The sequence below is a fragment of the Harmonia axyridis genome, chromosome 4 (assembly GCF_914767665.1).
Source record: "Harmonia axyridis chromosome 4, icHarAxyr1.1, whole genome shotgun sequence".
NCBI lineage: Eukaryota > Metazoa > Arthropoda > Insecta > Coleoptera > Coccinellidae > Harmonia > Harmonia axyridis.
Genome location: NC_059504.1, coordinates 37,319,334 through 37,330,181, shown reverse-complemented (window position 1 = coordinate 37,330,181; position 10,848 = coordinate 37,319,334). Strand labels below are relative to the sequence as shown.

General features: G+C 32.6%; 1 protein-coding gene across 3 annotated transcripts; it reads right to left on the bottom strand.

The window, feature by feature from the left end:
- Positions 1-2,083: 2,083 nt before the first annotated feature.
- LOC123678193 lies at positions 2,084-10,593 on the bottom strand. Of its 3 annotated transcripts, XR_006747199.1 has the most exons (3): positions 10,341-10,593; positions 4,372-4,593; positions 2,084-3,912 (listed from the first exon to the last, which is right to left on the bottom strand). XR_006747199.1 is itself a non-coding variant. In XM_045615085.1 (2 exons), exons 1-2 carry the CDS (start codon positions 3,903-3,905, stop codon positions 3,071-3,073), a joined length of 351 nt encoding a protein of 116 aa, XP_045471041.1. In that variant the 5' UTR covers positions 3,906-4,077; the 3' UTR covers positions 2,084-3,070. The 3 variants fall into 3 exon arrangements, 1 of the variants encoding a protein (XP_045471041.1); XR_006747198.1 differs by lacking the exon at positions 10,341-10,593 and having other exon boundaries at positions 2,084-3,165; positions 4,372-7,192; XM_045615085.1 differs by lacking the exons at positions 4,372-4,593; positions 10,341-10,593 and having other exon boundaries at positions 2,084-3,165; positions 3,650-4,077.
- Between the last annotated feature and the right edge of the window lie 255 nt (positions 10,594-10,848).

The window sequence follows — 10,848 nt, the reverse complement described above, 5'->3', positions numbered from 1 at the left end:
AAAATAAGAAATTTTCAGTTTACTCACTCTTCAGAAAATGTGCTATAGCACCCCCGGCATCCCCTTTATATTCCTCGTCTTTATCTTTATAATTAGAAAGATGTTCAAGATCTTCTTCTATTACCTATAGTTCAATCAGTTCTTCTGACTCCCATGATTGCACCGTTCCATCCAAAATTTGTAGACTATAATGGAGGGAGTCATAGTCTCCGTAGTATGTACTTAGAGATCTGGAGCTATCATCTATAGAACAAGAATTCATTAATTCAATTATTGCAGACATGTTCGATCTATAATTTTATTAACAAAAATTGTAGTTATCGCGAGAACTCAAAATCGAATTTTTCGATAACCAGCGACGACTTGCACTTAGGCACTTGAATAATCACTGCGAGTAGGCAGTTGGCTTGGCACCCTTATTCAAATATATATATATATATATATATATATATATATATATATATATATATATATATATATATATATATATATATATGAAAATCAACTAATATGGTCTCCAAAGTTATTCATATTTTTTTCGTAATTTTTGTCATTATACAGTTATCAAGTAACGGAAATTATTCAGTTCAGAATTTCAATGAATTTCTCTAATATATGATGGATTCAGTCCTTACTTTATAAAAATTCCATTAATTTGATAAAAATAAATATGAATTTCCCCGAAGTGCTTATATTTATTTTAATGAAATGAATCTATCCAAGATCCTTATAGATCTGAAGAAAAAATGAGGGATAAAAAAATAAGAAATTTTCAGTTTACTCACTCTTCAGAAAATGTGCTATAGCACCCCCGGCATCCCCTTTATATTCCTCGTCTTTATCTTTATAATTAGAAAGATGTTCAAGATCTTCTTCTATTACCTATAGTTCAATCAGTTCTTCTGACTCCCATGATTGCACCGTTCCATCCAAAATTTGTAGACTATAATGGAGGGAGTCATAGTCTCCGTAGTATGTACTTAGAGATCTGGAGCTATCATCTATAGAACAAGAATTCATCAATTGAATTATTGCAGACATGTTCGATCTATAATTTTATTAACAAAAATTGTAGTTATCGCGAGAACTCAAAATCGAATTTTTCGATAACCAGCGACGACTTGCACTTAGGCACTTGAATAATCACTGCGAGTAGGTAGTTGGCTTGGCACCCTTATTCAAATATATATATGAAAATCAACTGATATGGTCTCCAAAGTTATTCATATTTTTTATCTCGTAATTTTTGTCATTTACAGTTATCAAGTAACGGAAATTATTCCGTTCAGAATTTCAATGAATTTCTCTAATATATGATGGATTCAGTCCTTACTTGAAGAAAATTCCATTAATTTTATAAAAATAAATATGAATTTCCTCGAAGTGCTTATATTTATTTTTATCAAATGAATCTATCCAAGATCCTTATAGATCTGAAGAAAAAATGAGGGATAAAAAAATAAGAAATTTTCAGTTTACTCACTCTTCAGAAAATGTGCTATAGCACCCCCGGCATCCCCTTTATATTCCTCGTCTTTATCTTTATAATTAGAAAGATGTTCAAGATCTTCTTCTATTACCTATAGTTCAATCAGTTCTTCTGACTCCCATGATTGCACCGTTCCATCCAAAATTTGTAGACTATAATGGAGGGAGTCATAGTCTCCGTAGTATGTACTTAGAGATCTGGAGCTATCATCTATAGAACAAGAATTCATTAATTCAATTATTGCAGACATGTTCGATCTATAATTTTATTAACAAAAATTGTAGTTATCGCGAGAACTCAAAATCGAATTTTTCGATAACCAGCGACGACTTGCACTTAGGCACTTGAATAATCACTGCGAGTAGGCAGTTGGCTTGGCACCCTTATTCAAATATATATATATATATATATATATATATATATATATATATATATATATATATATATATATATATATATATATATATGAAAATCAACTAATATGGTCTCCAAAGTTATTCATATTTTTTTCGTAATTTTTGTCATTATACAGTTATCAAGTAACGGAAATTATTCAGTTCAGAATTTCAATGAATTTCTCTAATATATGATGGATTCAGTCCTTACTTTATAAAAATTCCATTAATTTGATAAAAATAAATATGAATTTCCCCGAAGTGCTTATATTTATTTTAATGAAATGAATCTATCCAAGATCCTTATAGATCTGAAGAAAAAATGAGGGATAAAAAAATAAGAAATTTTCAGTTTACTCACTCTTCAGAAAATGTGCTATAGCACCCCCGGCATCCCCTTTATATTCCTCGTCTTTATCTTTATAATTAGAAAGATGTTCAAGATCTTCTTCTATTACCTATAGTTCAATCAGTTCTTCTGACTCCCATGATTGCACCGTTCCATCCAAAATTTGTAGACTATAATGGAGGGAGTCATAGTCTCCGTAGTATGTACTTAGAGATCTGGAGCTATCATCTATAGAACAAGAATTCATCAATTGAATTATTGCAGACATGTTCGATCTATAATTTTATTAACAAAAATTGTAGTTATCGCGAGAACTCAAAATCGAATTTTTCGATAACCAGCGACGACTTGCACTTAGGCACTTGAATAATCACTGCGAGTAGGTAGTTGGCTTGGCACCCTTATTCAAATATATATATGAAAATCAACTGATATGGTCTCCAAAGTTATTCATATTTTTTATCTCGTAATTTTTGTCATTTACAGTTATCAAGTAACGGAAATTATTCCGTTCAGAATTTCAATGAATTTCTCTAATATATGATGGATTCAGTCCTTACTTGAAGAAAATTCCATTAATTTTATAAAAATAAATATGAATTTCCTCGAAGTGCTTATATTTATTTTTATCAAATGAATCTATCCAAGATCCTTATAGATCTGAAGAAAAAATGAGGGATAAAAAAATAAGAAATTTTCAGTTTACTCACTCTTCAGAAAATGTGCTATAGCACCCCCGGCATCCCCTATATATTCCTCGTCTTTATCTTTATAATTAGAAGGATGTTCAAGATCTTCGTCTATCAGTTGAACCAGTTCGTCTGACTCCAACTTCCATTAATGCACCGAAGTTCCATCCAAAAGTTCTTGACTATAATGCAGGGTGTCATAGTTTGCTCCGTAGTATGTAATCGGAGATCTGGAACTATCATCTATAGAACAAGAATTCATTAATACACTTATTGAAGACATGGTCGTTCTATAATTTTATCAACAAAAATTGTAGTTATCGCGAGAACTCAAAATCGAATTTTTCGATAACCAGCGACGACTTGCACTTAGGCACTTGAATAATCACTGCGAGTAGGCAGTTGGCTTGGCACCCTTATTCAAATATATATATATATGAAAATCAACTAATATGGTCTCCAAAGTTATTCATATTTTTTTCGTAATTTTTGTCATTATACAGTTATCAAGTAACGGAAATTATTCAGTTCAGAATTTCAATGAATTTTTCTAATATATGATGGATTCAGTCCTTACTTTATAAAAATTCCATTAATTTGATAAAAATAAATATGAGTTTCCCCGAAGTGCTTATATTTATTGTAATCAAATGAATCTATCCAAGATCCTTATAGATCTGAAGAAAAAATGAGGGATAAAAAAATAAGAAATTTTCAGTTTACTCACTCTTCAGAAAATGTCCTATAATACCCCCGGCATCCCTTATATACTCCTCGTCTATATCTTCATAATGAGAAGGATGTTCCAGATCTTCTCTTATTAGTTCAATCAGTTCTTCTGACTCTAACTCCCATGATTGCACCGTTCCATCCAAAATTTGTAGACTATAATGGAGGGTGTCATAGTCTCCGTAGTATGTATTTAGAGATCCGGAAATATCATTTATGGAACAAGAATTCATCAATTCAATTATTGCAGACATGTTCGATCTATAATTTTATCAACAAAAATTGAAGTTATCGCGAGAACTCAAAATCGAATTTTTCGATAACCTGCGACGACTTTTTGCACTTGGGCACTTGAATAATCACTGCGGGTAGGCAGTTGGCTTGGCACCCTTATTTAAATATATATATATATATATATATATATATATATATGAAAATCAACTAATATGATCTCCAAAGTTATTCATATTTTTTTCGTAATTTTTGTCATTATACAGTTATCAAGTAACGGAAATTATTCAGTTCAGAATTTCAATGAATTTTTCTAATATATGATGGATTCAGTCCTTACTTTATAAAAATTCCATTAATTTGATAAAAATAAATATGAATTTCCCGAAGTGCTCATATTTATTGTAATCAAATGAATCTATCCAAGATCCTTATAGATCTGAAGAAAAAATGAGGGATAAAAAAATAAGAAATTTTCAGTTTACTCACTCTTCAGAAAATGTGCTATAGCACCCCCGGCATCCCCTATATATTCCTCGTCTTTATCTTTATAATTAGAAGGATGTTCAAGATCTTCTTCTATTAGTTGATCCAGTTCGTCTGACTCCAACTTCCATGAATGCACCGACGTTCCATCCAAAAGTTCTCGACTATAATGCAGGGTGTCATAGTTTGCTCCGTAGTATGTAATGGCAGATCTGGAATTATCATCTATAGAACAAGAATTCATTAATTTACTTATTGAAGACATGGTCGTTCTATAATTTTATCAACGAATATTGTAGTTATCGCGAGAACTCAATATCGAATTTTTCGATAACCAGCGACGACTTCTTGCACTTGGGCACTTGAATAATCACTGCGAATAAACAGTTGGCTTGACACCCTTAATTATTAATAATTTCGAAAGAAGTGGGGAATGTGCAAAACTTTTTGAATTTTGGACTAAATAATTTTTCCAATCTTCGGTGTATACATTTGCAAAATGCCATTTGAAATGAGATTTTTACAAGCTCTAGTAGAATTCCTTTCTGAGTACGGTACGTTTAACTTTTTCGTATTTTTATAGGTATTAAACATCAAAGCATAAAAAAGTCGTTTTTTAAATTATAAGCATATAATACAAATTAATTCAAATTTCTTGTTGGAGGAAGGTACCGATAAATACACAAAGAAGGTATTAATAAAATCATTTATCATCTTTTCACGAATTCTGTGGAATATTACGTCTCACATGAATTAATCCTTTATGATTTGCCAGTGTCGAGGATACCATTCCTGATAAAATATTAGGTAGAAAATGTTTGCTCTTCTCAAGATGTAAATTAAGTGCCTAGACATAATGTGAAAGTTAATTTTTTGATTTCAAAACGACAACTTTATATAGACATTGCTTAAATATATAATTTTCAATATAAAAGAATCAAATTCCAAAAAAATAAAAATTTGTAAAACAAAAATATATTCAGCTAAAGGATTAATAGGACAATTGTGTCTTAATACTGTAGTTGTTGTTATTAGAATCAAATTCATAGAAAAAATAAAATATTTGTATCTACATCAAACATATATGGCTATTAACATAATAACCTTTCTTGTCGCAATTAGATATTTTTGGCATTCATTACTATAATAATTTATAATAATTATCATAATAAACCCATGTATCTTGAGATATCTGAATTATTCATAAAACTCATAATTTTATTGTTCAATAGCCCTGTTATAATAATAATAATAATAATAATAATTGTTGTTGTCACGGAATTTAAATATAAGACATTTGAAAAATATTCATTGTATAAAAATGAATGACGTTATATAATACATAATAAATGTATTTAATTTCTATTCAATGTATATGTGAAATAATCACTGAAATGATTATGTCGAAATTCAGGATCATTTCTTCGTCTAAATGAACCAACACACAACAATGTATTCACAATTAACCACATCTCATATATTTAAATGAATGAGCGCTCAAAACTTCCTGACCCATAGTGATTTTCCAAATTTTAACAATCTTTAAATACTGTTACTTTTTGATAGTGATAAAAACGAAATAATTTTCATATTCCATATAAAATGTACTATTACAAAGTAACGGGCTAGTTCGTTCATCATCAAAAGATAAATGTTTGTTAGACTATAATTTGTTTATAATAATTCATTAAAAATATTCTTTGAAATTATGAATGAAAAAAAGAACTGTCTATACTCTAAATAAAAATAAAATGAACAATTTTCGTTTAGTTATCGATCATTTAATGATATTAATCAATCTTTTGAAACTACAAAAAAACAAATAAAAGCACTTCCTTTGTTATAAAGATTGTAATTGACAAAAAAGTAGGTACTTGAGAAAATGCCGAAATTAATTAAAGAATTAATTTTAATACAAAAAAATTATCTTCAATTTAACACTCATTTATTCATTTTTAAAATATGTAATTTTGAAAAATTATGAAATTATGAATGAAAAAAGAACTGTCTATACTCTATAGCAACTAAAATTGACAATTTTCGTTTAGTTATCGATTATTCCATGAAATTAATCAATCTTTTCGAAATAAAAAAAAAAAACAAAAAAGACTTCTGTAATTGATAAAAAAGTAGATACTTGAGAAAATACCGCCCATTAATTGAAGAACTAATTTTGATACAAAAAAATTATCTCCAATTTAAAACTCATTTATTCGTTTCAAAGATAATTTGAAATATATAATTTTGAATAACAACAAAAAATCAATTTAACAAAAAATAATTTTCACCATTAGCCATTTTCTCGTATACCTAATGCTTATAGGACCTCTAACATTAAAATGCAAATGTTTGCTATTTTCTGGATCTTCATGTTGTATAATTCTCTATGCTCTCGAAAAAGATTTCCAATCTTTAGACGAGGGTTTTACACCTGCACCAACGCTTTTTGTTAATAAAATATTACTTTGCATTGTGGTATTTGACAAGACTATTTTATGAGTTTTCGAAGATATTGTATTCTTTCATGACAATAGCTGTCAAGTTTTTCCGCGGGTAGACTCAAAAAAACTGCAGACATGTACTGTCTCACAGTTTTTTCATCTAGAAACCATTTTTAATTAATAATGGAAAGTTTGTGATTGGTGGAAATTTAGACGAGGGAAATAGTCGGAAAAATATATTTATTATTTTGTCATTTCTGATTTTTTTGTTGGTTTTTAATTTTTTTTCATTAGTTTGTTGTGTTGAAAATTATTACATAAGCAAAAATAAGCTTTTGAATTTCTCATTTTTTCTCTTATACATTTGCCCGACTGAATATCACACAGCCCTCCTACATATGCCTACATGCCTTGATAGTACTTAAGTCGTTAGTACGAACTATTCCAATTAATGCCAAAATATTCTCATCCTTCATCAAAACAAATTTTTCATCAGGAATAATTTATGAAAAGATTAACATTTTTATATGATTCATTTTTTCTAAAGACCTTTTTCGAACTGAACTCATTAATGATTCTCTGATGATTAGACTGAATTATCAGGTGTGTGAATAAGTCTTTCCCGTTTTTTGTAAGAGATGGCGCCACCAATACTGTGCGAGTATTTAATGGTTACATATGTCATAATCAAAGCTTATTCATCTGTCAACAATTCCACACTAACACATTAGTTGAAATTTTTTCGCATCATAAATTTTTGAGATCGTGAAAATGTCGAAATTTGAGCCGAGTCGACGTCATTTGCGGGAAGTTTCACTTTATTGGTTCAATTTGAAGAAATCTGCTGCCGAGGCGCATCGGTTGCTTCAGAAAGCTTATGGAGAAGGTTGTGTCGACGATTCAAGTGTTCGCGGATGGTTTCGACGCTTCAAAAGTGGCGATTTCGACGTGGAAGACAAGGAGCGTTCCGGGCGGCCGCAAATCTTTGAAGATCAAGAATTGGCGACTTTGCTTGATGAAGATTCGTGTCAAACGCAAGAAGAACTTGCTGAAGCATTGGGAGTTGACCGAACAACCATTTCCAAGCGTTTTAAAGCCATGGGAATGATCCAAAAGCAAGGAAATTAGGTGCCGTACGAACTGAAGCTGAGAGACGTCGAACGGCGTTTTTTCACTTGCGAACAGCTGCTTCAGCGACATAAAAGAAAGGGTTTTCTGCATCGTATCGTGACTGGCGATGAAAAGTTGATCCGTTACGATAATCCGAAGCGAAGAAAATCATGGGGACTACCCGACCATGCATCATCATCGACGGCCAAGCCAAATATTCATGGCGCCAAGCTCATGCTCTGTATATGGTGGGACCAGCTAGGTGTGGTTTACTATGAGCTTCTGAAACCGAATGAAAGGATCACAGGCGAGGTCTATCGACGACAATTGATGCGTTTGAGCCGCGCACTGCGAGAAAAACGGCCACAATACTCCGACAGGCACGACAAAGTTATTTTGCAACATGACAATGCTCGCCCACATGTTGCACAGCCGGTGAAAACATACTTAGAAACGCTCAAATGGGAAGTCCTACCCCACCCGCCGTATAGTCCAGACATTGCTCCGTCTGATTACCATTTCTTCAGATCGATGACGCATGGCCTGGCTGACCAGCACTTCCATTCCTACGAGAAAGCCAAAAAATGGGTGGATGACTGGATAGAGGCCAAACCGGTCGAATTTTTTCGCAACGGGATTCGTATGTTGCCAGAAAGATGGGGAAAAGTTGTAGCTAGCGATGGCCAATACTTTCAATAATTCATTTGTAACCATTTTTTCACAATAAAGGCTCAAAATTTGAAAAAAAACGGGAAAGACTTATTCACACACCTGATATGTATTTTTTCATGGCAATAACGGTATTTCTTCAAAACTTGTAAAAAATATAGATTTCGAAGTATCAAGAAAAAAACTCAATAATCTGAGTACTGCCCTGATAATATTGAAATTACAGTGATGGTTTTGAAGGGTTGCACTAGGTTAATAAGCCCACAAAATTTGAACTAATGAACCAAATCGAATTGCAGATTTCCAAGTGATGGATATCAGAAATTTAGGCCAATTTTCATGAATCACCCTGTATATCCGAAACAAACAGTTTTAGGATACAAAAGAAGCTACTTTTCTGAAAGGTCTGGATGACCTGTATTCATCTCTAGGCTTAGGCCAGTCACTTATGTTTCACCCTGTATATTATCACTGGTTTTGTAAAATATTAGGCCAATTGAAAAGTCCCAGGTCTGATGCACATATGACGGAGCTAGTATTAAATCCATATGATTTTTAGTTAGTACCAACCTTCAAACGATACGTGTCAAAATGTGACAGCAGTCCGACCATTAGTTGGTGTGATATTGCGTTGTGAGTGTAGCTACTTTTGTTATTTGAAAAAAGATGAAAAAAAAAGAATTTCGCGTGCTGATAAAATATTGCTCTTTGAAGGGAAAAATACAGTTGAAGCAAAATCTTGGTTTGATGAAGAGTTTCCGGGGTCTGCACCAGAAATCCATCATTGATTGGTATGCTAAGTTTAAACGTTTAAGCACCGAAGACGGCGAACGCAGCGGACGCCCAAAAGAGACTGTCACCGACGAAAAATCAAAAAAGTTCACAAAGTAATTTTGAATGACAGTAAAGTGAAGTCGATCAAGATAACAGACATTGTGAAGATATCATCATAACGTGTACATCATTTCATTCACGAATATTTATACATGAGAAAGCTGTGTACAACATGGGTGCCGCACGAGCTCACAATCGATCAAAAGCAACAACGTGTTAATGATTCTGAGCAGTGTTTGAAGCTGTTTAAGAGCAATAAACCTGAATTTTTGCGTCGATATGTGACAATGGATGGAACATGAATCCATCATTTCAATCCGGAGTCCAATCGGCAGTCAGCAGAGTGGACTGCACACGATGAACCGAATCCAAAGCGAGGAAAAACACAACAGTCAGCTAGCAAGGTTATGGCATCAGTAGTCTGTGATGCGCAAGGTATAATATTCATTGATTATCTCCAAAAGGGCCAGATCATATATAGCGTTATTGGATCGTTTAAAGGATGAAATCGTTACAAAAAAGGGCCACATTTGAAGAAAAAAAAGATGCTGTTTCATCAAGACAATTTGCCGTTTCACAAATCAATGAAAGCAATGGCAAAATTGCTTGAATCGGGCTTCGAATTACTTCTGCATCCACCGTATTCGCCAGATCTGAATGAATGAAGAAGTAATCGCCGAAACTGGGGCCTATTTTGAAGCGAAAGATAAATTTTACTACAAAAATGGTATCGAAAAGTTGGAAGATCGCTATAATCGCGCTATCGCCCTCGAAGGCAACTATGTTGAGTAATAAAATTGAATTTTGCCGAAAAAATGTGTTTTACTATGGTAGACCGAGGACTTTTCCATTGGCCTGTTATCAACCTTTTCAACGGTGACACCATCATAAATTGTTTTTAAAACATTGGCCAATTACCTTTGAATTATTTCGGGAGATGCCTCATCCTTCACTTTTTTCAAAAATACCCAAACTTTTTTCTTTCCGAACCGGCACTACCCTCAAAACGGGCATCCGCAGCACCAACTCTTCCTAGTTTTGTCTTTCATCTAACCATCGTGTAACCATCCTCACCACCGCGATACTCTAGACTTCCAGAGGAACAATGAGAATTATTTCTATCACAACTGGTATTGTTTACTTTTTTTGATTCTGTCATCGAAGTCGTCTATACCGGGGCATGTGTTTCAAAAGACACACTTGAATCCTTCCGTGCTTCTCCGACTGATGCAATTTCATCAGTTCTATTCGCATCCACAGCTCCACATTTGAAGTCAGAGTTTGTATTTTCCCAAAGGCGTAGAAATGGGGGGTACTGGGGGCAATTACCCCCAATTATATTTGATTATATTTACAAATATAAAATTTTAGAAATCTCGCTAAGACGAAGAATGAAAATTTCTCCATAAAATGAATCAATAATAAT